We start from the raw sequence: 26829 nt of genomic DNA, 5'->3' as shown, positions 1-26829 counted from the left end.
GTGATTGCATCAGTGCCAATTTAGCCTCCTGTAATTGCTGCAGTGGTGGAAAGGACTCACGAAACACCAGCTTTCCTATTAGGCCACTCGTCATAAGCACTGACACAACTCACAGCTCTGGTAGCTCACTAATTAAGAGAAGTTTTTGCATTCCTCCCTCCCCCCCCCTGCACCCCCAAATCCTTTTTAATACAACTAGTTACTTTTGGAGGGGCTGCTCTTTACACAACAATAAGAATATGAAGACCCCACACAGACAGACACAGTTGGATTGCAAACCATATTTACTAACTGTGCACATATATGGCAGCTACACCCAGCTTTCATTATCGTTCTAGTCCTCATGGTTGTGATGAAAAGCTTGAACACATGACGTGAGCGAACCTTAAAGGTTCAGAAAATAGAAAGCAAAGAAAAAAAGCCCAACATGTATTACTATTAAAAATATGATTTTTTTTTTTTAGCCAGTCTCATGATTTTTACATTCAGGGATCCTATGTGTAACTGCCATCATCTTGAGTACTGTTAGGAACTGAACACTGAGCTCCGATAGCTAAAAGCATGAACCTCTACAGCTGGAGTTAAAGGACCAAGACCTTTGTCCTGCAGTGCAAACTCCGTTACCTTTAACTTTAAGCATGTGAGATATCACACTGACTTCAGCGAGACTACTCATGTGAGTAAAGTTACAGATCTGAATAAGCATTTGCTAGAGTTGGGGCCTTACATTTTGCAAAAAAGAATCCAAGTTTTTGCCAAATCAATATTAACAGAAATGTTTTTCATAGATCCAGAGATTCCAAGGCCAGAAGGGACCACGTGACCATCTAGTCTGACCTCCTGTATAACACAGGCCAGAGAACTTCCCCCAGATAATCCCTAGAGCAGAGCTTTTAGAAAAACATCCAATCCTGATTTAAAAATTGCCAAACCTTGGTAAATTGCTCCAATGGTTAATTACTCTCACTGTTAAAAAATGTACTCCTTATTTCTAGCCTGAATTTGTCTAGCTACAAATCGCAGGCATTGGATCATGTTAGATCTTTCTCTGCTAGACTGAAGAGCCCATTATTAAATATTTGTTCCCCATATAGGCACTTACAGACTGTAAACAAGTCACCTCTTAACCTTCACTTTGTTAAACCAGATTGAGCTCCCTGGTCTATCACTGTAAGGCAAGTTTTCTATTCCTTTAATCATTCTCATGGCTCGTCTCTGAACCCTCTCCAGTAAATTTGATTTATTCATATTAAAATATCAGTGCTAACAGATGTTAGTTTGGCTGGAAACCCAAATCCAAATACAGCAGGATGTTGCCAGTGCAGGAAGGAATCCTGACAGTAAAACTGACTAGAGGCAAAGGGTGACATTGACTGGACTAATTGCTCAATGCAAAAGGCGAACCAATGCATCAATGATAGAAAACAAACATTAGGGCCGAAATTGTCAAAGGGTGGGTTTAGCACAGGCTCAGTCAGTGCAAATTGGCCCGACCTTTGAAAACGTGCGCCTGGATTTTAAAAGAGCTTTCCATTTTCCAAACCTCCACACGTTGCACAGCAAGGAAACTGGCCTTGTTTAAACTGCCAGTCCCAGCCTCATTCTCTGCACAAGGAACGACTCCTGCCCAAGAAACTACAGCTCCCAGAAGCCTCGGCCCATGGAAGGCAGTTGCCATGGCGAGGGAGCCCAACAGGAGAAGCTGGTGAGGCTGTTTGCAGAGGGGTGGGTGGTGAGAGGCACTGGGGCTGCCTGTCTCCGAGGCGATTGCTCCGCAGATACACCTGAGAGATGGAGAACAGCCGTGCGCCTGTGTGAGCGAGGATGTGTATGGCTGAATGCAGGCCGGGGCAAACCCAGGGGGGCACTATGGGGCAGCGCAGGGGGACCCCCAGGGAAGGGGCGTCCCAGCGACGGGAGCAGCGGCATGCCTGGGAGGGCAGGGGCCAGGCAGGGCATGGAAAGGTAGGGCCCAGGCCCAGGGGCCGGGAATCAGCCGAAGGCAGGGAGCATTCAGCAGAGGCAGGAGAGGACCCGGGAGCTTTGGGGAAGCGAAAGGAGGATGTTGCTGACACGCTGGGACAAACTCCTGCCTGGCATGAGGCTCCAGTGGAGTTGTTATACTTGGGAGGGCTGAATGGGGGTGGGGGGGCGTCTGTCCGTCAGAGGAAAGCAAAACCAGAAAAGCCCAGCGCTCGTGCTGCATCGCCCTCAGCAGAGCGGGGGTCTGAGTGGGGCCCGATGAGGTGACCGGGGGCTGCTCCCACCCAGATCACATGAAGCGTGTTTTGAGGACAGAAAACCAGGCCATTTTTCGGACTGTGCCACCAGGGGAGGGAGAGTGGGCTGGAGGGGGGACGTGAAGAAGGGAGGGGCTGGAGGCTGGGCACCGTGGGAGCGTTTGGGAGATGGAAAGGGGTCAGACTGGGGTTGCTCCTGATGAGCGGGAGGTTGGGCTCCTTCCATCCCTCTGTGGTCGCTGCAGCAGACCAGGCTTTAAATGCAGAAGGAACCGTGTTAAACATTTATCCAGGGCAGTGATTAAAGGAGCTGGAAAGAGGAGGGGGAGCTGTGGGGAGCCCCCCTTTGCCACACCAGGGAGAAGAGGGGAGCCCCGTGCTCTCCACTAAGTCCCATCTTTAACCCCTGGTGCAGCGCCTAGCACTGTCGGGTCCTAATCCCTGACGGAGGCCCCTAGGTGCTGCATCAGTGCAACTAATCAATACAAACACTAAGAGGAAAGCGGAGGAGGGTGGGGAACGGGGGAAGGAGAGAGTTTCACACACACAGCGGGAGAGTTTGACAAATTTTAGTAAGTAACCAGAGACATACAGCCATGCGGTTGTCAACAGGATGCAATGGGACGAGCTGGGTTGCTCCGGCTGGATGCTCCCCTCTGGCTGGCTGGCTGAATGCAGTCCAAAGCCCCCGGCAGGGAGAGCTCCAGTGAATGGTCCAACGTGAAATCACTCCTTCCTCTCCACCCTTCGTGGGCATTTCTGTCTTATTTCAGTAAATCTCCTCCTCCTGCTGTCTTCGTCCTACATGCCATTCCCGCTGCCAACCAAAACAACGCCAGCTAGAGAGAGTGCTTGCGTCTCCATTTCACACCTTATCTCTCCAAGCCCCAAAACACAGTGTGAGCTTAAAAAACAAAACAAAGACAAAAAACAGGCCTTGGAGATACTTCTGCTGCTCTGCTATTTATTTAGATTTAAAAAGTCCCCACAGTGTACACCCCGCCCCCGCCCTCAACACAGACTTATCCAACTGAAGGACAGCACATCAGAAATGGCTCAGAGGAAATACTTTTTCATCAAGGCACAGCTGGTTTGTGGAACCCCATGTCACAAGACATCACCACGGCCAATTGTTTATCAGGGTTAAAACAAAAGGAGTGGACATTTATATGGATAATGAGAACCTCCAGAGTTGTCATAGTAAGGATTAAAATGACTAGGTGTTTTGGAAGGAATCTAAACCTTCATGCTTCATGGCACCAACCAAGTTCTAACTCAAGGGGGTCAGGAAGAAATTCCCCTAAGGGCAGGTTATTCCATAGCTGCTTACTGCTGGCCACTGCTGGAGACGGGATACCAGACTAGATGGATCATGGGTCAGTTCTGCAGTTCCTGTGTTTCTAATCCATCAAAGAAGCAGCAGCCCTTCTGCTTCCCCACTCCGCCAGCCACATCTCACACTAATCAGTAGTCAGCAGACCAATAGGGATTAAAATTACGCCCTATACCACATTTTTCCCTAAGAGGGAACCCACTCCCAGCCAACTCCGCTTTCCTCATTCCAAACAAATCCGTAGGCAGAGAATAAAAATGTGTCTCTGTTGCCCTTTCTTACCCTTTTAAAATAACCTGTGAGTGCTTCTCTCCCAGCAGCCCATGAGGGAGCAGGATGGAGGTCCTGAGAGAGCATGGGGAAGAGGAGGAAGAAGAAAAGAAAGTCTTTGTGATTAGTAATGAACTCCAAGACCTGGAAGAGAAGCTGTCAAAGATCCAAGTCCATATCCCAAATGTTGTACCGTAAGTAGGAATCTGTGTGTGTGTGGGTGAGAGAGAGAGACAGACAGATAGACAAGAATACATGACAGACTGCATTTCTGAAACAGCTAAGATGAAATCCATTCTCACCAATGCACAGCTAGTTTATGGAACTCCATGCCACAAGATAGCACCAAGGCCAATTGCTTAGCATGATAAAAAAAAATCCATTTATATGGATAATGGAAATCTCCAGAGTTACCAGAGTAAGGACTAAAAAGACCAGGTGTTTTGGAAGGGAGGTAAACCCTCATGCTTCATGGCACAAGCCGTGCTCTGGCTCTCTAAATTGCATTTTTCGTGTGTTCCCCATTGGATCAGGTATACGGAGATCATAGGAAGATACTTACAGGCCCACTGGGCTGTGCAGGTCACTTGCCATCACTGGGAGCAGCTTAGTTGTTTAATTAGTTATTTAATTTGCACCAACTGCTGGGAAATAATAGAAGAGAGACCCTAGTGTTTCTTCAGACATCTGAATCTCACTATGTTCATTATCCATCTCTGTTTGCCTCCTCCCACCGCATGAAGTGAATTTGACTGGAGTTCCATTGACACCTCCCAGATACCAGCCTCCTACAAGACGAATTCTGCCAAGGAGCAGATGCTGCTGCAACTAGCTGACAATTTCCATCGACAGTATGCGCATCTCTGCCCGGATCGCCAGCCACTCTTCCTCCACCCATTAAATGAGTGTGGAGTGGAGGTAAAGGAACATCTGGAGATAGGGGTGTTGGGGACAATCTGGGTTTGTTTTCCTTTGATAGCATATGATATGGACTATGTACAATTCTGCACAGTCACTTCTTTCTTTCTTTCTTTCTATGCTGATTATCTTTTTATTCATGTGCATGTATTTTTTACTGCAAACATATTTTAGCAGTAGTATTGTCCAAGGGCCAGTCCCGTGTGCTCCCTTGCAATAGACACAACCAGTACTGAAAACCCACCAATTGTACAGTCAGTGCCCAGGTATGCACTGAGCACCCCAGTTATACACCCATCCTACCAGTTGTAGTTCCACCATACCAACTTCACACTTCACACAGCAGTTATACACACCGACTGTATACCCATCGCACTGACTGTACACTCAGCATACAGTACATTTGGGGAACAGAAAAAAGAAGTGAATCAAACTAAAAAAAATACCTGAGTCTAAGAGATCAACTCCGAAGACCCACAATATGCTCAGCCCTCGAGCTCGGTCTGAGGCACAAAGTTTAGATCCAGATTTGGATCTTAGTCTGAACCTCTCCAGATATTGGGTGTTAAAATATGGGTCCTGTTTGGGCCCATTACAGGGACAGGCCTGAGCTGCAGAGCTAGCATCCAGTTCTGGGCCTGTCTCCCCCAAGTTCAGGATGGGTGGATTCAGCATTCAAAATTTTTACTGACAACATGCCAGGCACAACATGTGGAAGCTGGAAACCTACAAGCCTTCTATGAACCGCATCTGCCGGATGTGTAATGATAGGTGTGAGGCTTCCCTGAGATTAGAAGATAGCGGGGAAGGGCCCATCCTGCAATGGGCATCTTGAACTCAACTCCCATTGACGTCACTGCCCTGGTTGCTGGCGGTCGGGCGCTGCAGCACTCGGTCCTAGTTGCAGTTACCCAGGTGCTGAAGCCTTCATGTCCGGGTATATCCCATTGCTGTAGTCCAGCCAGGATGTGACAAAGGCAGAGGACAGACAGAGGTGTATTTCAGAAGCTGTGGTGAGACGGCCTCTCTGCCCACTATATTTCCCATCTCAGAAGGAGTCCATAATAGAGCAAGAAAGTTGACCAAACGTGTGCTGTATTTTAGAGAGGAGTTGTACATTAGCTCTGGCCAGCTGGCCCCGGAGTCCCTCCCTGTCACGCCGCTTTCTGATGGATTCCACACCGCGTAGTCGCTAACCAACATCCTCTTGCTGCAGAAATTTGTGAGCACCACAGTGCGCCCGACCCTGCAGCCGTACCCGGAGCTGTACAATTGGGACGGCTGTGCCCAGTTCGTCTCTGACTATCTCACCATGGAGCCCCTCTTGTCCCCCATCACGCCGGTAAGAAATGGCACTTGCTTGAGTCTTCCAGTTGCCTCCCTTGGCGCATTGGGATCCCACATCATTAACAGCAATGGGTTTCTCATCACGGTATCACACTGGCACAACCCGGGTTATGGGGCTATGACGAGTCTTGCCCTTGACCCCTCCAGGAGCCCCCTCCCCAAGAGGGCCTGTTAAGAACCCTTTCTCCCTCCTTACTCAGGCAAAACTCCCATTGACTTCAACGAGCCCTGTGCATTATTTGGGCACACGACCATGTTACAGGCATGATCATTTCCCAAGTGCTGAGTGGAGACTCTGGGCCTCCCAAACCAATGTGCACAGTGCCCGCAAGCCTCCATCTAGCCTACTGGGCCTGATCCTGGCCTTACCCACACCCACAGCCATGTAAAAGCAGAGTAGCTCCACTGAAGTGGGCATGTACCACGGAGATCAGCTGGTGGCTCATTGCATGCTAAAGCATCAGGCTTCCCTTCCAAGGACCGGGAGGCCGCTCGCCTTGGAGAGGAGTAGCATGTGCAGGGACAGAAGCTGGTAGGGCTCGGTGACCTGTTATGAGGCACCTTGGTGGGATGTTGTCTGAGCGCCACAGGAGACTTTGGGGTGCCCTGACAGAGGCTTCCAGACCGAAGAGGGGGACTGGTAACACGGTTAGAGATGAAGGATCAGATCCTTAGCTGGTGAGGATCAGCGCAGCCCCACTGATTGCAGTGGCGCCACGCTGATTTATACTTGCTGAAGAGTGGCCCTAAGTTCAAATTGGTGTGGGATTCAGCAATCAAATCCTGACACTTCTCTAGCTCGTTGCACTGACAGATCTCATAGAACGTATCATTATCTCCATTTAATGTATGGGGAAACTGAGGCACATAGGGGTGAAGCAACCTGCCCACGGTTGCACAGCAAGTGTCAAAGCTGGGATTAGACTCCAGGTCTCCTGGCTGCTAGCCTTCTGTGCCATCCATTAGCCCACATGGCTTCCTAGCAAAGGACTCCACAAAGGAGAGAACTCTGGGGAAACAGTGAACTCAGGCAGAGTTATTTCACATGCAGGGACCATAGATACAGGGAATAAGCTAACAGGGGAAGTGTGAACCAGAGGGCTCCGTTCTCTCCTCAGCTATCTACATGCGAATCCCATTGTAGTTTTGCAGCGCTTGGCCCAGAGAACCTCAGTGCGTCTGAGAGCCTGTGCTTTGTTTCTGGAGAAGGAGGGGATTCGAGGGTGGAGATAAAAAGACCAAGAAGACGGGAATAAGACTTTAAACAAGGAAACGTGTTTGCTCTTTAAAGCCCAGTTACCTCCCCTCCCCGACCACCATCCTGAAGTACCAAAGGGGGAATTGCTTTGGCTTCAGCGTGCTCCTGTGCTCCCTGCTGATCGGTGCGGGCTACGATGCCTACTGTGTGAACGGTTACGCCACCCGGGAGATCTGCATGATGGACGAGACCAGGGAGGTGTGTCCACTGCTGGAGAAGTCAGAGGAGGTGAGGAACCCAGCTCACTGGTTCTGGCGAGTCAGTCACAATGCTGCAAGAAGGGCCAGGCATACTGAATGTGACTGGCGCCCCACAGGTCTGTGACTCTGGTTCCGACTGGGGGCTCCAGTGTAAATGTTCTGAACCAAGGGCAAGGTCTATGTATCTGATCTTCTCTACGCCTGGGTGATCTGCTGAGCTCTTTTCTAGGTCACTCTTTCACTGAAGAGGCCTGTTTGGGCTCTCAGAGTTTACTGAACCCCAGATCCATGAAGTACTAACTCACAGAATGTTAAGGGAGCTGAGCACCAAGGGGTGCCTGTGACCTGCCTATCCTGTGGGCTCCCTTACATCCCTATTGGGTTAAATAAGGCTCTGTAGCCCTCTGCTCTTGTGGTTGCAGGTCCTGAAAGAGCCCATGAAGGAGAAGATCAAGAAGTACGCAGTCAAGCCCCCACGGGACCTGCGCAGCAAGTTTGAGCTCCAGCAGGTGGCCAAGAAGGAAGCCGATACTGAAGCCGCACAGAAGAAGAAGCAGAAGGAGGAAGAGGAGAGGGTCATGGTGAGTAAATTTTCATGTGTTTCCATCTTACTCCGAAGTCTCAGCAGCAAGATCCCTGACACAGCTAGTGACCAACTCATCAAGTTGCTAGCCACCTCCCATCGTAGAATCATAGAAGATCAGGGTTGGAAGGGACCTCAGGAGGTCATCTAGTCCCACCTCTTGCTCAAAGCAGGACCAACCCCAACTAAATCACCCTTCATTGAGCTGTGAGAAACCCTCAGCCCTCACTGACTTCAGTGGGCCGGTAAGTCACTGTGTTTATCAGCGAGCATTTAGCCTGGGAAAAGGCAGCATGAGGTAGCCCTGAAATATGTGTCAATATACAATCCCTTACACCTCCCAGATTTTCAGATGTTAAGTTAATCTTCACGACCCCCTCCAAGGCAGATGAGTAATATTAGCCCAGTTGTGTGAATGGGGAAACTGAGGCACAGTGCCATTGGGCCCTAGATTTTCAAAAAGTATCCACTGATTTTTTGAGATGATGAACACCTGCAGTTTCCATTGGCATCTACTGGAAGTAATAGTGGAGGCTCAGAGCCACTGAAAATCAGGCCCTAAACATCTCAAGTTGGACAACCCAAAACTGAGGCAGGCAAAAAATGGTGGCCGCTTTTGAAAATTTAACCCTAAGGAGCTTGCAAAGGGGCACACGCAGAGTGGCGGATGGGGAACAAAAGTCAGGGGTTAGCTCCTCAGCTGGTGTAAATTATCATAGCTCCGTTGACTTCCATAGAGCTTTGCTGATTTTCATGCCTTGAGGAGCTGGGTTCAAGGAGTCCCTGATTCCCAGCCTCATGCTCTGTCCCTGGCTCAGAGCTACCTCACTGACACTAGTGCCACGACTGACCTAGTGCATTCTGACTGCTGTAGAGACAAGGCCTGGGGGAGGGGGGACACAGCTCAGCAGAGAGCAGATTGTCCACACAGACGTACACTGTATAAACACACAAGCTGCTTAAACGAAGGAACTGGTTACTGGCCAGCTTTGGTTTTCTTTTTTTCATTTTACCCATAACAGTAAATAGCGGTCTGGCATTTAGCAAGCTGATTAACTGGAAAGAATTCCAGCTGTTATAAAGAGGGGATGTGGCCAGAACTCCTGGTTCCATTGCTGGTTGTTTCCGTGACCCACTGAGTGACCTTGGGGACACACCATTTCCCCGCTTGGTGCCTCAATTTCCCTACTATAGAACGGGGCTAATGATACTTACCTACTTCACAGCGGGGGCCGTGAGGGTTCATTAATCAGTGTGGCGCCTGGAGAGCCTTGGCAGAACGGTACCAGAGAAGGACCAAGCACAGTTGTTGTTGTGTTGGATTATAACTGCAGATCATTACTCTGTTCTGCAGGAAGCGGAAAAGCCGAAGCCGGACCCTTTGTACGGGTTACGTGTCCACGCCTGGGTTCTGGTGTTGTCGGGGAAGCGGGAGGTGCCGGAGAGCTTCTTCATCAATCCCTTCACAGCACACAGCTACAGCACCACCGACGACCATTTCCTCGGCATCGAAAGCATCTGGAACCACAAGAACTACTGGGTCAACATGCAGGATTGCTGGAATGGCTGCAAGGTAACTCCCCCTTTGGAATGGTGCCTGCCCTGCGGGAGAGCGAGCAGTTGGATTCGGTGGCCTGGGGACAATGGAGACCCACGTGGCTGCTCACCTTTCCCTTGCCATCCCTCCCCCTTAGCTCTGCTTACACTGGCGTTAAGTCCAGAAGTCAGAGCAGCTGCCCCTGACACCAGCATCTGAGCCAGGGTGTAGGCAGGGGCCCAATTCACCACTGCTCTTTGACCAGGCCGGTGGGATGTGCCTGCAAAGCTACCAGTGCAGCCCATCCCTGGGGAATATCCCCAGCCAGCAGAGCTGGCTGCATGTCCCCTCCCTCAACAAGGGCCCCATACAGGGGGAGTTCCAGAGTCACGTCAGGGAGGAGACATGTTTCTACACCCTTGCTATTCCCCAGCTGCAGCAAAGCCGTGGGGCCACGACAGCCAGTGCATACGTTAGAGCAGCCCTTGGGAATACTCCAATTGACACCAGGAACCCCCAGCTGCTTCCGCTCAGTCCCTGCACTGGTGCAGCGTTGAACTGCGTCCAGGGCCTTTAGTGGACAGGTGCAGCCCTTGGGCTTCTGACAAGCTGCCAAAGTGGCCATGTACAATACCGAGAGGAGGATGTTGGACCGGGAGGTGCCCTGCAACTGTGGAGCCTTTTTTTGTTCCTCCCTGATCGCACGCATCCGGGCAGAGTTCCACTGGACGGCGTCTGCTGGCTCCCTAGGCAGCTTTGAGGAGCACTGGGCACCATCCAGGGTTCTCTGCTCGGTGTCCCCCTTTGGAGCCCTAGTTTTGAACCTATGAGCCCCACTCCCGACCCTGTTAATCCTTAGTTCTCCCCCGTCTTCACTTTAGTCCCGCGTCCAGTGGCTCCTCCCCAAAGGTTGGGGGAGGGGTCTTTATACGTGGGCGGGCTTGTCCCTGCCCACCTCCCAGAATTCAGTAAGTCCCTCACTAAGGATAGATGTAATGTCCCACTGAAATCCTTAGAACTCCACATGGTTCCGAACGTCTGCTACTGAGTGAGAGTCACATGCAGTTGAGTGCTCTGTGGCAGGTCATATGTTTCTTGGTATTAGCACCGTAAGCTGAAGACACCTTTATGGCCAACCCTAGTTGTTCTTAGGGTGACCAGACAGCAAGTGTGAAAAATCGGGACAGAGGGTGGGGGGTACTAGGAGCCTATATAAGAAAAAGCCCCAAATATCAGGACTGCCCCTATAAAATTGGGACATCTGGTCACCCGAGTTGTTCTGTCCTGCTTAGGATCTCACCTTTGACCTCGGGGACCCAGTGCGGTGGGAGTTCATGCTGCTGGGGACTGACAAGCCCCTTCTGTTGCTTCCGGAGGAGGAAGAAGAGGAGTTAGCTGATGAGGACTTGGATGATTTTGTAAGTTTCCTATGTTTCTACTTCTTGATAGAGGGGAGTGATGTTGTAATGAACGGGGCCTATGTGTATGTGGGCCTCTGCCCCCTGCTGGATAGAATCAGAGGTGCTTCACTGCCTCAGTCCTATAGGGCTGGTAGACATTCTCCTTCAGCTCAAGTGATGGGGAGGCGACCTGTGCTTTGTGGAGCAGGAGGCTCTGAACTCAAGCACTGCTGTTACTGTGTAATTCCCTCTGACCATGATTAGCTACATAGTGGCACCACTGACATCCCAAGTGGTCACCGATGTGTTACTGCGCCTGCCGAGCTTTGATTGCTGGGAGAACCGATAGATGGGACCCATATTCACGGCCTGCCCAAGATGAAACTGCTTTTTAAAAATCAAATTCAAGTATAAAACTTTTCAGGACACCTTCTACCTGCGTCTCGTCTCCCTGGGGCTGCAGGAACGTGGAAATAATGTGTTTTTATAATATTCACAAAAGAAAATACTGTGTGTTGAGAGGAACAACATCTTAGTATGAAGGACACAGTGTGATAGCGTAGGGATGACATCAGTACATTCTCTCCCTTTATCTAATCTGTTCATACCATGCCCATCACCATGGTATGTGAGTGCCTTTCTCAGATTCTATGAAATAAACAAGCAAGTCATTGGTTCTAATGAGCACTGCCATATTCAATCAGTCCTGAGCTTCTCCACAGTCAGCGTGATCTTAAACTAAAAGAAAGTGGAGTCCTTTAGGCCATGGCTGGGTTCTGTTAGTGGCAATGTGTGAGGGACTTCTGGACGGAGTGAACATAGCAGTGTTCCTTTCAATGGAACAGCCACGCAGTTACAGTGGAAAAATCCAAGAGCAATTAGTTGTGAAGCATAAAATAGCACCCACTCTGCAAAATTATATGCTCAGAAATGTCCCACTGGCTCTGAGACTTTATTGACTAAACAACCTGTATGATTTTTAGGGTGAGCTTTTGGATGCAAATACTCACATGCGTAAAGCGACAAAGAGTCCTGTGGCACCTGATAGACGTATTGGAGCATAAGCTTTCGTGGGTGCGTTTGACAAAGTGGGTATTCACCCACGAAAGCTCATGCTCCAATACGTCTGTTAGTCTATAAGGTGCCACAGGACTCTTTGCTGCTTTTATAGATCCAGACTAACACGGCTACCTCTCTGATACTGGTCACATGCATAAATATCTCATGGGTCTCATGGAACTGTGACTTTATAAACCATGCTTTGCTGCATGACTGTATCCTCAGCAGTGTGTATAACTCAAAGAAACCATCCCTTACCGTACCACTGTGTGGCCTGGGAAAGTGTATAACCTGCATGAACCACAGTCTAACATAACAAGTATTTCCAGAGACAAATGTGCCTCCTGTCATGGCAGGAGAGCACTGCCAGCTTTGCTCAGGGCACTGCTCGCCTCATGGAAACCCCTGCTCTGTCTTGATAGGATAAGGAGGAAGAGGAGAAAGGTTTTGACATGCCAGCATCCTGGGTGGACCCGATTCAAATATCTCGGAAAGGTATTTGTGCTTCCTTTACCACGTTGCATATTCTTCTGATGGCAACAGATACAATTTTGTGTATTGCAACGATTATTTGTAACATACTGGACAAAGTCAAGCAATGAAATAGCAATAAATCAGGATACACAATAATTCGGATACCCATTATTATTTAATTACACAGCTGTGTTTTGTGCCCATGGGTTCTCCCAGAACCTATTATCTCATCCTAAATTGGGAACCTCTGCCCCCACTGTGGACACAGGACCTGTTTTCTTCCTTTGCCTGTTACCTGGGTGAATTCTGCCTGCCAGGATATCTTTCCTGGTATTATCCATGTTACATGGCAGTCGATGCATTAACGCATATGTGCTATAGCAGAACAAAGTGTCATTAATCATTATACGTGTCTAGTGGTTAAAGCGCAGGTTTGGGAGCAAGGGGATCTAGGTTCTATTCCTAGTTTTACCATTGACTCACTGTGTGACTTCAGGCAAGTCCCTTAATTTTTCTGTGCCTCAGTTTCCCTATCTGTAAAACAGAATTAATAGCCTACTTCACAGTGTATTGTGAAGCTTAATTCTTTAATGTACTTTGAAATCCTTGGACAGAAGATGCTATAAGAGGAAAATATTTTATATTTGGTAAGAACTTTATTCAAGAGCGGCCTCTAGTTAAATTATTTGTAAATGGGAAATTCAGGCGGTAATTCAGAAGGTACTGCCCATAGTCTGACCAGTCAGAGAGAAGTGAAAGGTTCCTCACCCCATTGCTAATCCCCTCTGGCAGCCACACCCCCAAGGCTGTGTCTTTCTTTTCTACTTTGATTTAATCATCACTAGCAGAAGATACACAGATGTTAAAGGACAATACCCATCCATACAATCCCTTGCAGTATGTCGTGACGATGAAAATTCAAGACCCGATTCAGCTCCCAGAGACAGCTGGATCAGGCCCAGTCCTGTGAGCTCCTATGTGCTCTCAACATTCACTGAAGTCAGCAGAGGGGGCTAATCACCCCACCAGATTGACCCCCCCCCACCCCAAAAGAGCATCACCTTCCTACAGCCACGGAGAGTATCAGGAACAACGTTCCTTCTCCACAGTAAGGATGTTAATACATTCTCAGGCAGCTGAATGTGACAAAGGAACAAATCGTTTCTCCCGAGTCCTTTATTTCTCCATGTGAATTCCTTTTAGTGTTGGCAGCAGCTGCTAAACACAAGCAACTCTGTTCCTGTGTTCTCAGCTCTTGCAGCTAAATCCTTCTCCTTGCCCTCTGCAGAATTTGAGACCCGCTGTCCCCAAGGGAAGAAGGTGATCCAGTACAAGAACGCAAAGCTGGAGAAATGGGCACCGTACCTGAATAGCAACGGGCTGGTCAAACGCCTCACCGTCTATGAGGACCCGGAATGTAAGGGGAGATGAATGATCAGCACGAGTCCATTGAGACAATACACAAATGGGTGGGGTGCCGTGGGGGAAAGAATAGGATAGAGAGGTGCCAATGTATCTCCTATCCCTTCTCCCCCTCCTTTCACACTTCTTGCTTCTCCTCTTCTGCTCCCTCAACCCCTTCTTCCTGTTGCCCTGTTCGCTCCCCTACAAATCCTAAGGCTTCCAGCACCGCTGGGGACTCTTACTGGAGTCTATAAATCTGTCCTAAGACGTAACTGCGATGCTGGTCGGTATCACTGATCACTTTTTCGTACCTCTGGGTCTGATTCAGGGCTACTCTCAAGGGCTTTGTCGGGTTTGGGAGGCATCATGGGTCACAAGCCGGACGGCAGGTCACTGAGCTGTACGGTTCCCAGAAAGCAGTGCAGTCACCATGCTGCTTGATGGCTTGATCCATCCAGGCACTGAGCAGTTTGGCCTGATCCAACAAAGCACTTAAGCATGTGCTTTGTTTAAAGCACGTTAGTAATCCTTTCCACTCCCCTGCTTGACATTAAGCACTTGCTTAAATGCTTTGCAGGATTGGGCTAGAGCGCTCAGCACCTCTCAGGATCAAGTCCTGAATTGTGAGCAGGAGTTGCCTATAGTTTTCTCCTATAGAGAAACGGCAGGATAGTGCTAACTGATCGCCCTGTCTTCCACTGATGCGAAGGGGAGTCACGCAGCTAAATCTCTATGAAAATGAAGGGGACAGTGTGTGTTATGCTTAACTAAAGACCTTTCTTTATTTCTAAGTCATGTCCATAAGCAGATGGTCCAGGAAGCAGAGTGTAAGCCCCTAACTGGACAAACAACCTCCTTTCCCCAGCATCCTCCTTTAACACAAGTTGCCCGATTTTCTCTCCCCTACCTCCTGTGTTGCCATCACCATGGAATGTCTGATGTCTAGGATTTTCAAGGGGCCACATGGTTGTGCCATGGGGTTTTTCTCCTGCTAGGTATCAGAGTGCTGGAGGTGAAGGAGTGGTTCGAAAACAGAGAGGACATGATGAACATGAGAGAACTGAATAAAAAAACAGAGGTGACGACAGAGTACTTCAGCCCGGGACACATCCAAGGTCTCAAAGGTACACAAACTCAGCCCCATCAGGGGCTGTGCACACTCTGCGACCCAGTGACCATTCCTCCTAGGTTTGGCAAAAAGGCCAATCATGGGACTGTAAACTACTGGACACAGTCACCTGTTTCAGCAACAACAAAAAATCCTCCACCAAGCAAGGTTCAAGGTTTCATTCTAGAGCCTTTGTAAGCACTGGTTACAACACAAGAAACTGAAGAGGTGAAATTCACAACTTGCAGCCCAGGGGAGAGGGTGCTAAGGTGTGTGCACCTTCCTGAACCTGAGGTATCCTGGGTCTGGAGAGGTCCCCAATGAAACTTAGACAGACCTGGGTCCTATCTAAGATATAGCAGCTTCCTCTGGCTCTCCTATGGGCCCCAGGGCTGCCTGAAATCGCTACAGCACTGCATGCTGCAATCTCACCTCTGACACGCCCCTCCCACTCCCAGCACATCCTTATATGGAGGAGTGTGAAGGGTGCTCAGAAGGCAGCCTGGGTTGTCTTCTGCAGCTCCAACCTGGGGAGAATCCTTCCCCAGGCAGAACCAAGCTCCTTTATGCTGCTCCAGCCCTTTTACCTGGCTTAAAGGGATCGGAGCTGGGACAAAGATCTCACCCAAGAAGGTTTTAACAGAAATAACTCTCCCCTTGCAGTCAGTGCTGACCCCAGAAGCCCCCCAGCACAGCGTTACATAGGGATGTAAAATATTAACTGGTGAACCAATAAGGATTAGTTTTACAACTAACCCCCAGGCCTGCCCCGTGCCAGCCAGGCTGCCGACCCCAGTGGCTCTGCACCAGCGGGAGCAGCCCGAATCACACTGCTCGACCAGGGTGGTGCCGCCCGGCCAGAGCGATCCCAGCCGCGCCACCCAGCTGGATCAGCCCCAGCCACGCCGGCTGGATTGGTCCCAGACGGTTAACCGTTGAAATGAAATATTTTTAATCGTTTAAACTAGGGCTGTCAAGCAATTAAAAAAATTAATCGCAATTAATCAGACTGTTAAACAATCACAGAATACCATTTATTTAAATATTTTGGATGTTTTCTACATTTGTCAAATATATTGATTTCAATTATAACACAGACTACAAAATGCACAGTGCTCACTTTATATTAATTTTTGATTACAAGTATTTGCACTGTAAAAAAAATTTTTTTTCAATTCACCTAATACAAGTCTGTAGTGCAAACTCTTTATCGTGAAAGTTGAACTTACAAATGTAGAATTATGTACAAAAAAAACTGCATTCAAAAATAAAACAATGTAAAATTTTAGAGCCTACCCGTTCACTCAGCCTTACTTCTTGATCAAGCCAATCGCTCAAACAAGTTTGTTTACATTTGCAGGAGATAATGCTGCCGGCTTCTGTTTGCAATGTCACCTGAAAGTGAGACCAGGCGTTCTCATGGCACTGTTGTAGCTGGCGTTGCAAGATATTTACATGCCAGATGCGCTAAAGATTCATTTGTCCCTTAATGCTTCAACCACCATTCCAGGGGATATGCGTCCATGCTAATGATGGGTTCTGCTTGATAACAGTCCAAAGCAGTGCAGATCGACGCATGCTCATTTTCATTATCTGAGTCAGATGCTACCAGCAGAAGGCTGATTTTCTTTTTTGGTGGTTCGGGTTCTGTAGTTTGCTCATCAGAGTATTGCTCTTTTAAGACTTCTGAAAGCAAGTGCTGCATCTTGTCCCTCTCAGATTTTGAAAGGCACTTCAGATTCTTAAACCTTGGGTTGAGTGCTGTAGCTATCTTTAGAAATCTCACATTGGGACCTTCTTTACGTTTTGTCAGATCTGTAGGGAAAGTGTTCTTAAAATGAACAACATGTGCTGGGTCATCATCCAAGACTGCTATAACATGAAATATATGGCAAAATGTGGGTAAAACACAGAGCAGGAGACATATAAGTCTCCTCTAAGGAGTTTAGTCACAAATTTAATTAACGCATTATCTTTTAAATGAGTATGGAGTCATGTCCTCTGGAACGGCGGCCATAGCATGAAGGGGCATACGAATGTTTAGCATATCTGGCACATAAATACCTTGCAATGCCGGCTACAAATGTTCCATGTGAACGCCTGGTCTCACTTTTTGGTGACATTGCAAATAAGAAGCAGGCAGCATTGTCTCCTGTAAATGTAAACAAACTTGTTTCTCTTAGCAATTGACTGAACAAGAAGTAGGGCTGATTGATCTTGTAGGCTCTAAAGTTTTACGTTGGGGTGGGGTTTTTTTCTTGAGTGCAGTTATTTAACAAAAAAAAAATCTACATTTGTAAGTTGCACTTTCATGACAAGGAGATTGCACTACAGTACTTGTATGAGGTGAATGGAAAAATACTATTTCTTTTGTTTATCGTTTTTACAGTGCAAATATTTCTAATAAAAATAATATACAGTTTGATTTCAATTACAACACAGAATACAATGTATGAAAATGTAGAAAAACATCCAAAATATTTAATAAATTTCAATTGATATTTTATTGTTTAACAGTGCGATTAAAACTGCGATTAATTGCGATTAATTTTTTTTTTAATCGCATGAGTTAACTGTGATTAATCGACAGCCCTCGGTTAAACAGTTAACTTTTTTAACGGTATTTACATCTCTAGTGTTACGTGGGGTCAGCATGGGCTACACCCCAGCCCTCTCAGAACTAGGGTTCATAATAGAGTTTCCTACCTTTCCTCTGAATGCTTGGCTGGATGTTTATTTAATGTTTGCAAAGAGCTCTTAAGTCTTTTGGGATAAAAGGTCCTGTAAACACGCCAAGTGTCATTACCGCTTTACAAAACGAGGAAAATTTATCAGCTCATGCACAGGCTTTACTCCTCCACCCCTCACTACCGGATCAATTTGCTACAAGCCCCATGAGGGACAGTTTTGCATTGTTGCCCTGCCCCGGGGGCAGATCAGGAACCAGATTGTTACTCAGGACTTGTTTAAATGTGGAAGTTAAATCAGTATAAACCAAGGGGTGAATTTAAACCAAGATAGTTATTCCAATGGAACTCCCTATGTGGACACACATTCCAGAATAAGAATAGTTGTTTTTTCCCCCCTGTTTACTTTATATTGCTTTGGAAGGGGTTTTAGCTAACCTGAAAACAGCCACATGGGAGTTATGCCCATCTAACTACTGGTTTAACTCACGGTTTCTCAACAGGGGTCGCCACTACTGTAGGGAAGGCCCCTAGCAGGCCGGGCCGATGTGTTTACCTGCCCCATCTGCAGGTCCGGCCGATCGTGGCTCCCACTGGCCGTGGATTGCTGCTCCAGGCCAATGGGAGCTGCTGGAAGTGGCATGGGCCGAGGGACTTACTGACCGCTGCTTCCAGCAGCTCCCATTGGCCCAGAGCAGCGATCCGCGGCCAGTGGGAGCCGCGATTGGCCGGACCTGCGGACGGGGCAGGTAAACACACCGGCCCGGCCCACCAGGGGCTTTCCCTACAGAAGCAGCGACCCCTGTTTGAGAAACCCTGGTTTAACTAAAGCAGTATAATTATACTGGTTTAACTGGTAGAACTATCCTGTCAGGCCAGTCTCAAAGTCACAATTTGCCTCCTAGGTTTCCCCTGCTCTGGGGCAGACATACCCTGTAACAGCCATAAACCCAGTGCAGCATGTACCTCCCAGGCAGCTGCACACATGGAGGCCTCCAGGGGTGCAATCAAGGCTCCACCTACGCCCAGCCCACTGTGTGGGAGGATGCAGTGGCCCTATGCATGCTGCTGTCCTTCAGGGCTGCTATCCACAGGGTGCTGGTGCAGAAGAGTACAGGGCTTTTCACATTCTCTCACTCTCCTGCACAGGTGCGTGGGACATTCAGGCTTTGTGATGGCTGGTGGGGCAATCACAAAGCAAATCTTGTCACGAGAGATGCTACTTGCTCATGCCTAGTAATATTTTGCAAGTCTGTATTCATCGTCGCTGTCATTCTTACATTTTAAGATTTACGCAGCATCTCTGGCTTTCCTAGCACACACCTACAAGACGATGGAGCCGGAGACTGAGCGCAGCATGGAGTTTTACGGCGAGACGCGAGTAGATGGCCTTCAGAAACGGGTTGAAAATGCCAAAGAGATGACGGAATACTTTGAAGGGCGGTCAGATTTCCTGCACTACCGGCACACGATGTTTGGCAAAAGAACAAAAAGAGCACAGAAGCTCCTTGTTAATACTGAATTGAACGCCCGGCCCATAGTGGTACAAGAAGAGGGAAATATTGGGCATTACCGATATTAGAGCTGTGCAGAACATACCAATTTTGTGAGAAGATTCAGATACATTTTCACTTGGCATAGCCAAGCAAAACTCCAAACGAGAGAGGGGAGCCCTTCATATGGGCTAGTCTGACCCAGAAACCCCACCCTGTGACCTATTGTCATGAGCAACTCCAGTTGGCCAATTCCACTGAGCAACCAAAATGAAACTAAGTCTTTTGTGCCAGACAAAAGATTTAGCTATGAACTTGGACAAAAAATGTTCACAAGGTCCCCCAAAATACTCCACTGGTCTTGTTTCCATGTTCAAGCCCCACACTAGCCAGGTTCATTGTGAAATATGCCCATAGCTCTGCATAATGACACCAGCACTCTGATTTGCACCATGTCATTAGCAGGGAGTCATATAAGCCCTAATTCAGGAAAGCATCCCAATCCATTGAAGGATATTATGCATGTACTTAAAGTTAAGCATGTGCTTCAGTGCTTTCTTGAATTAGAGCCATAATAATGACCCTCTCCAAAATAGTTGGTCCTGCTTATTACAAGAAGACCTCAAAACCAGCCCTTGCTGCTAGGACCATGAGCCTACCTTGTTTCCCTGCGGCAGAGAGCTTGTAAGATGGAGATGCATGAGATCTGTACCTGGGGTGTCCCCTCCAGTGCATCCTCTCTCCCACTTGGCATTCCATGACCTAGTCCTTCCATCCTCTGCTGAAGTCAGCTCTTTCAGTTGGGGTGAACCCTGTGCTCCCCATACTGAGCCGCCATCTCCCTGCCTGTCCTCAAAACCAAATCTGATAATGGGGGAGGGGGCAAACCCACATCTGACCCCCTGAAGCCTGGGTCACACATCCCACCTGTTAATATAGGGCCAGAGCATGGCTGGTTCTTGGACAGGTGCTCAAAGGTGCATCCTTTCCCCCCCTGCATGTGGGGAGCTCTGGGAGGCACTGGGTCTCTCCAAGGCATAATGCCTCATGGAGTGGATGGTGCAACTCTAGTCTTGTGCTTGCGGGGTATAACCTGCTCCCATAAGCAGCAACTCTGCTTGTTGCACTGAGCAGCTCTGACTCTGCTCCTTCTCCGTCACACTGCAGTCACAGGCGAGAACAGTAGGACCCTGCTCCTAGCATTGAGTGATGACGTCACAGTCCTAGTCTGGACATAATTACTTCTTCCAAAATCTTTATCATGTTATAGATCTTGGATTTGGAATGCAGCCCAATTTTCACCTGGGATCTCTGTTTCCCACCTGTTTCATCCAAATCCCCCCAAACCTTGTCATTTTTCTAGGCCGTATGTTTGATTCTGACTGGGTAATATCTCTTTTCCCGATCCTCCCTAGCAAATCAAGGAGCAGTTCCATAGGAACCCAGAAAAGCCAGCTGATGAAGATGTAGCAGAGCGCATCTTTATGATCGTGGAGGAGCGGATTATGCTGACGTATCATTGCAAGGACGATTACATCACTGCCTCAAAGAAGGAATTCATCAAACGGAAGGATGTGGATAATAAAGGAAACAAGATCATCATGACCTCAGACATGTGTGTCAGCTATCAGGTACGGCGCGAGTATGACCAGGGCCGGCTCCAGGCACCAGCCAAGCAAGCTCGTGCTTGGGGCGGCAGATTCCAAGGGGTGGCATTTCCGCCCAATCCTTTTTTTTTTTTGGCGCTTCGCCGCTTCCGCCGCCCCTGCTGTTGTTTTTTTTTTGGTTTGCTGCTCCTGCCGCCCTGTAGGGGGCGGCGGTGCGGAGGAGGGGAGCTGCTGGGAGCGGTGCCAGGTCTGTAGCAAGTCCCACACGGCAGCCTGTGTCCTTCTCTGCCCACCCACCGGAGCGGCGCGGAGCCCTCCCAGCAGGAGGCGAGGCGCGGCGGGAGGGGCTGCATGGCAAGCGCCCTGCTTAAGGAAGCCCTGGCCACCCCCCTTCTCTCTCCCCCCACCCCGCTAGCTGGGGTGTGCACTCCTCTGCCCCCCCCCATTGCTCCGGCTGGCAGGTTTCCTGCCCCCCCACTTCGCTGCTTCGGATGGCTGGCAGGTTTGTTTCCCCTCCCCCTTTGCTGCTTGGGCCCCCGTGCAGGTTTTTTGGTTTTTTTGTTTGGGGTGGCAAAAAAGCCAGAGCCGGCCCTAGCTGGAGGACTAACTGAGATTTGGGGAGACCCAATTTCTGTAGTTCTGAGGCTCAAAGCTGGCCGTTCATGAAGGGAAAGCTGAAATCTCTCTGCATTTCTCTCTCAGGGGAGCGACTAAAGCAGGGGACGAGACGTCAGGAATACCCACCTGGGTTCTAGCTCCATGTCTCCCATGGACTTACTGTGCGATGTTGCCATCTGTCCTAAACTCTCCAGCCATTAGTTTGCCCAAGTTTAGGTTTTTTTCTGCCACCTGAATGCTTTTTAAAACGGTTGTAATTTTTTGTCACATTGAAAAGAGCATGCAGACTGTAACTGAGGCTGCTGCCCTGTGACCTCAAGTGTGCAGAAAGCTGCTTCTAGCCACACAGCAGCAGCAAAGAGGTGAACAATACACTTTCTGGCTCAGTGAAGTGTTAGATTCAACACCTAGATGGAGCTAAATTAACTGTTAACCATGGGCCAGATTCTCAGATGGTGTAAATCAATACAGCTCTATTGAAGTCAGTGGCACTATGCCAATTTATACCAGCTGAGGATTTGGTCCCACATGTCTGGAAGACTCTGACATCCAACACTGGTGTTTTTGTCTTTAGGTGGGGTCTTTTGTGAAAAACAAGAAGCTGCTGCATCTGTACGAAATGATGCTGAAGCTAACGGAAGCAGAAAAGCAGTTGAGGCATCAAGTCTGGGAGTCTGAAACAGAGGTGATGGGGGAAATCTCCTTGCTAATGTCAAAGTATGATAGGAGTCTGGAGCCAGGTTCAAGTAACCATCTCTTCATGTCATGCCATATGTTCAAATATTATCCAGTATCTAAACAGTGATCGAAGTTCTAATGACACAGTGCTGGTCCCCACCCAGAATATACAAATCATGACTTGCCTTTGTTCTGTGGAGATCATTCTTTGGAATGTTTATGAAGAGTCATGCTCAGTTCTTGTTCCACATGCTATGGAAGGGAATAATTTAAGAGCAAAGATCTGCAACAGAAAGGGTATGTATTGGGCTATCTAGCAGCGCATCTGCCATTTGCCTGCTGACCAGAGCAGGGAAGAAGAGGAAGCCCAAGAAGCTTGAGGTCTTCAAACCACAATTTGAGGACTTCAATAACTCAGACATAGGTTAGAGGTTTGTTACAGGAGTGGGTGGGTGAGATTCTGTGGCCTGCATTGTGCAGGAGGTCAGATTAGATGATCATAATGGTCCCTTCTGACCTTAAAGTCTATGAGTCTGAATCTATACGTTGTATTGATTAAAATCTAGTTGCTAGCTAAGCACTTCTAAGGTACCAATGGCCATAGTATCAAGGTGCCTACCACTGTGTTATCTGTAGGGAAGAATTACTTTAAAATAGATGGATTGCAATGAGTAACACATTGCAACCGCGTATAGCAAAACCCATTCCCGTGGCACTGATTGGAGAGGATTGAGTGAGCACAGCCATTCCAGCATGTGAAGAGAAGGCCACTACATCTGAGGGTGAGAAAGCTGCTTTGACGAAAGCCCTATAGCAGTTGGTTAGGGAATGAAGAGGATTGTGGAGCCAGTTGGGTGGCAAAGTAGAGGGCCACCAAAATACTAGTATAAGGTCCTTGGATTATGGGTCTATAATTCCATCAATGGGTTTTGGACACCCATCTTTCACTTCCACAGTTCATAATGTCACCAGAATGCCTCAATGAAACTATAACCCCATTGTTCACATTTTACGTGTTGTTTATTCTATATATAACAAACAGATTTTTTCTTAGGATTGCAGTGGTATTACCATATTTTGTAGAACAAGAGGAAATGGGAGAGGAGGAAACAGTGAGGGAGAACAGGAGAGGCAGTAAGTTCTAGTGGTTAGACTGGGAATCAAGATATCTGGGTTCTAATACCAGCTCTTCCAATGACGTGCTGTGTATCCTTGAACAAGTCATTTAAGACCCTAGTGCCTCAGTTTCCCTATCTTTAAAATATGAGACTTCTTTAATTAAATATTTGTAAAGGGGTTAAGACCCTTGGATAATAGGTGCTGTGAAAATGCAAGGTATTAACAGTAATTATTAAGATGAAATGGATTGTAGAAGTACATATTGCAGAACAGTGAAGGGCATAAAGTGGTTTCCAGCAAATGACTTTTTAGACTCTTTCAGTCTTGACACATCAGCAGGCTAGCGTATGGTTATATTAGTGAGTCCTGTTATACAGTGGGATATAATATGCCAAAGCTAGCATTGCAATTTTTAGAGCCAGTGGGGAGTTTAGACTCCAAAAGAGTGAATAGATTTGGTAATTCTATCAGAGTCTGTAGAAAATCGTAGACAACATAGTTCTTGTTATTAGATATTCTTTTGGTCACGCTGATATAGCCTCAGCATATGAATACATACATGCTGCTCCCTAGCTAATATGTATACAAGCTCATACTACAGTCCTTGCACACAGAGCCTTGCATATGTTCTTTTAAGCAGACCAGCCAAGTGGAGGGCTTCATACTTTGAGGAAATGTCAGGGGGTCTTTCATTTTCTGATTTCACTGAAGGTGCTAGAAATTCTCAAGATCCGGGAGGAAGAAGCAGCAGCCAGCAAACTGACAGTTTCCATGTACGATACAGAGAGGAATGAAAAGAGCAAACAACAGCGAGAGACAATGGTAAGCAGTGGTGTCTAATAACAAATGAACACAATTTTTCATCCCACCTTCTATCTCTTGTACTAAAGGCAGGTTTTAGTAAGAACCATGGGATAAGCCTACTCTGTTTGAGTGGATCAGCAAGACCCAGTTCAAGGTTTTTTTTAGCAGGGTTGGATTCAGAGTTCATTAGCAGTGGACAAAGAAATCCAGCTCAGATTCTTCCCTTCTCAGGGACTATCTCCAGAGCCCATTCTAGTACCACTAAAACTCCCTAGGTGAGATCCTTGGCTGGTGTAAATCGTCATACCTCCATTGATTTCCATGGAGCTACAACCATTTATATTAGTGGAAGGTCTGGCTCCTTGTGCCTATGACTTTCTGGAAGAACCATGTCCAAAAAAATTACAACTTTATTTTGTTTAATTAAATAAATAAACTAATTAATTATGATTAAACTAATTGTGGTTGGAGCTGTGTGAGGAGTTTGATAATTGTATCCAAATCTGCTCCATGGCCAGGGTTCATTTTGTTGTGAAAATATCACCTTCTTCCCTGAGTACCAGGTTTGGAATAGATGGTTCCACGGTTCTTAGTCTTTTTGATAACAACAATATTGATTTTGGCCCAGAATATCTCTTGACGAATTAATACCCATATGAGTTTTCTGGACAAATGTAAGGATATTCCAGTCTAGCTATCTGAGGTGTTACGTGGCTTGTTTACAAATTCCAGTTCTCTACAAGATGTTTTTTTGGTATAGATTTTGTATTGGACACAACTGTAACAATAAATTCCAGGAACAATACTGTAGGTGCTCTCTTGATGAGAAAGGTAATAAAAAGAGGTACTAGGTTTTAAGTGTCAAGCACCTATGGACTGAACAGAAAATTGAGACGAGCAGTCCAGAAGCAAACATTTGTCAGCCGGTTCAACCAGGTGAACATCGCTCAGAAAGGTTTCAAATGCAACACATCCCTCCACTCTGAACCACTTCAAACCCAGAATGACAGTGTACCTTGTGGGGCTCTTCCCACGCCAGAGGAGATGACATTTCATGTATGGGACAAGCTCTGTATTCTAGGGGAATGGGGAGAGTTGTTGAAAAAGCACAGCCAAAAACTAGGTAACAGAATAATAATCAGATTGGGGCTTTATGTGGGAAATGGTTGGTACAGGAAACAGCCAGTGAAAAGCAAGCAGCTCTGGTCAGATCTTGGTGAGCTGTTATGTCCCTGGCACGGGGGGACAGCTAGTCTGCCCTTGGCTGTGGTAGTGCCCTATACAGGGATGTTTGGGGCACTAGTTCTTCTCACCCTTACCCTCCAGGAGCGTCTGATGCAAGAAGAGAGACAGCGACAAGTGGAGCAGGACCTAGATTACCTGGCACCCTTCCTGATTCAAATGGGCAGCACAGAGAAGATGTCCAAGTGGCAAGCCCTACGCCTCAAGGAAGATTGCCTGAGTGATTTCAAGCACCGTCTCATTGACAAGGCCAACCTCATCCAAGCTCGCTTTGAGACGGTACCCACCCACTTTCTCTTTGTTCACTCCTTTGGTTTGGTCTCCTTTGCCTTGGGAGTGGGCAACATGTGGGGTTCTCTCTTCATTTTACAGCAGGTGAAAAAGCAACACTCCTCCAACATCCCTGTCTAGGAGGAGGCAGTATATATGCCCTCATGTTTCTCTGTCTTTACCCAAGGAGAACAAAGGGCAGAATAGCCCTAGGACCAAATTCAGTAGATTTGTTCCAGCTTTTATCAGAGCAAAATTTGACCCCCAATGTCTGTTATCTCCAAGGAGGCAGCACTTCTACGTTTCTCTCTCCTTCCCTTGCTTTCCATATTTTGCTTACTTGTTCTATGTGTCCTCATCTCATTCATTGCTTCTCACTTATTACATTTCTTCTTCTACGTTCTTTTCCTTCCTTTGGTTCCTTTAATCTTGATACGCTATTTCTGTATCTCTCTCTCTCACTCCCCCTAATACCCTGATTTATTCCTTCTTCCCCTCAGGAAACACAGGAGTTGCAGAAGAAACAACAGTGGTACCAGCAAAACCAGCTCTCTATGACCTTGGAGGATGAGGATGCCTACCTAGCTTACTGCTCTGATGCCATGTTCTGTATCCGCATTCTGGAAATACGGCTTAACAGGTAATAACAAGTATTTAATGAATGTGTGGCAGTCTGACAGGAGTGATTTAAGGGAGATCTACAGATTCACTGGGGCTTTGCATTTCAATTGATTGATAATTTCATCATCTGAAAATATTCCACTTAATCTCATCATCATCATCTAATACAATCCAGTTTCTTCCTCTGATTTCCTCCTTATTTTAGGCACAAAGAGATGGCGCCACAGAAGTACATAGAACTGGAAGAGAAATTGTGCAAGGATCCTCGCCTGGCTGAGTATCTCAAATTTAATGTCTGATATAGACCCTGTTCCCTCACAACAGTCACTGGGAATCAGTGCAGGAACTGCACAGAGTTGGCTGAGCTAACCGTATGAGCTGCTGGAGAGAAATGTGGCGTCTTTTTCCTACTTGTGTTCAATGAACCATTTGTGGTCTGACTGATCAAATTTCCCTCAGTGCCTCTCTCCAGCTTTCCCAGGAGCTGCTGGGACCTCCACTGTAGAGGGTATAATAGCAGAAGTACCTTCTTTTTAATATTTCATTTCCACACTTTCAT

The 26829-nt window shown here is 47.5% G+C and overlaps 2 protein-coding genes across 7 annotated transcripts in view; one reads left to right on the top strand and one right to left on the bottom strand.

Annotated features, from left to right (window-relative positions):
• The window catches only part of LOC123349444 (uromodulin-like), a 15667-nt gene extending 12576 nt beyond the window's left edge, over positions 1–3091 (bottom strand). The window contains exon 1 of one of the 3 annotated variants that reach the window (XM_044987537.1): positions 2833–3091. In XM_044987537.1, coding sequence (XP_044843472.1) covers positions 2833–2997 — 165 coding nt within the window. In that variant the 5' untranslated portion in view covers positions 2998–3091. Of the gene's footprint in view, positions 1–1494; positions 1694–2832 lie in introns of those variants that run through there. The other 2 variants (XM_044987538.1, XM_044987542.1) reach the window with 2 other exon arrangements.
• Positions 1639–26829, top strand: DRC7 (dynein regulatory complex subunit 7). 4 transcript variants are annotated; one of them, XM_044987535.1, is made up of 18 exons: positions 1639–1705; positions 3894–4037; positions 4587–4761; positions 5978–6103; positions 7400–7594; positions 7989–8147; positions 9504–9722; positions 10979–11104; positions 12568–12640; positions 13908–14036; positions 15019–15147; positions 19135–19361; positions 20727–20942; positions 22111–22221; positions 24045–24155; positions 25464–25658; positions 26150–26289; positions 26476–26829. In XM_044987535.1, exons 2-18 carry the CDS (start codon positions 3910–3912, stop codon positions 26567–26569), a joined length of 2553 nt encoding a protein of 850 aa, XP_044843470.1. In that variant the 5' UTR covers positions 1639–1705; positions 3894–3909; the 3' UTR covers positions 26570–26829. The 4 variants fall into 4 exon arrangements, with proteins under 4 accessions (XP_044843470.1, XP_044843467.1, XP_044843469.1 ...); XM_044987532.1 differs by having other exon boundaries at positions 1650–1705; positions 3891–4037; XM_044987534.1 differs by having other exon boundaries at positions 1691–1814.

This window comes from Mauremys mutica, chromosome 14 (genome assembly GCF_020497125.1).
Source record: "Mauremys mutica isolate MM-2020 ecotype Southern chromosome 14, ASM2049712v1, whole genome shotgun sequence".
Classification (NCBI taxonomy): Eukaryota; Metazoa; Chordata; order Testudines; family Geoemydidae; genus Mauremys; species Mauremys mutica.
The sequence above is the reverse complement of the archived record's forward strand: the minus strand, read 5'-3'. Positions and strand labels throughout refer to the sequence as shown.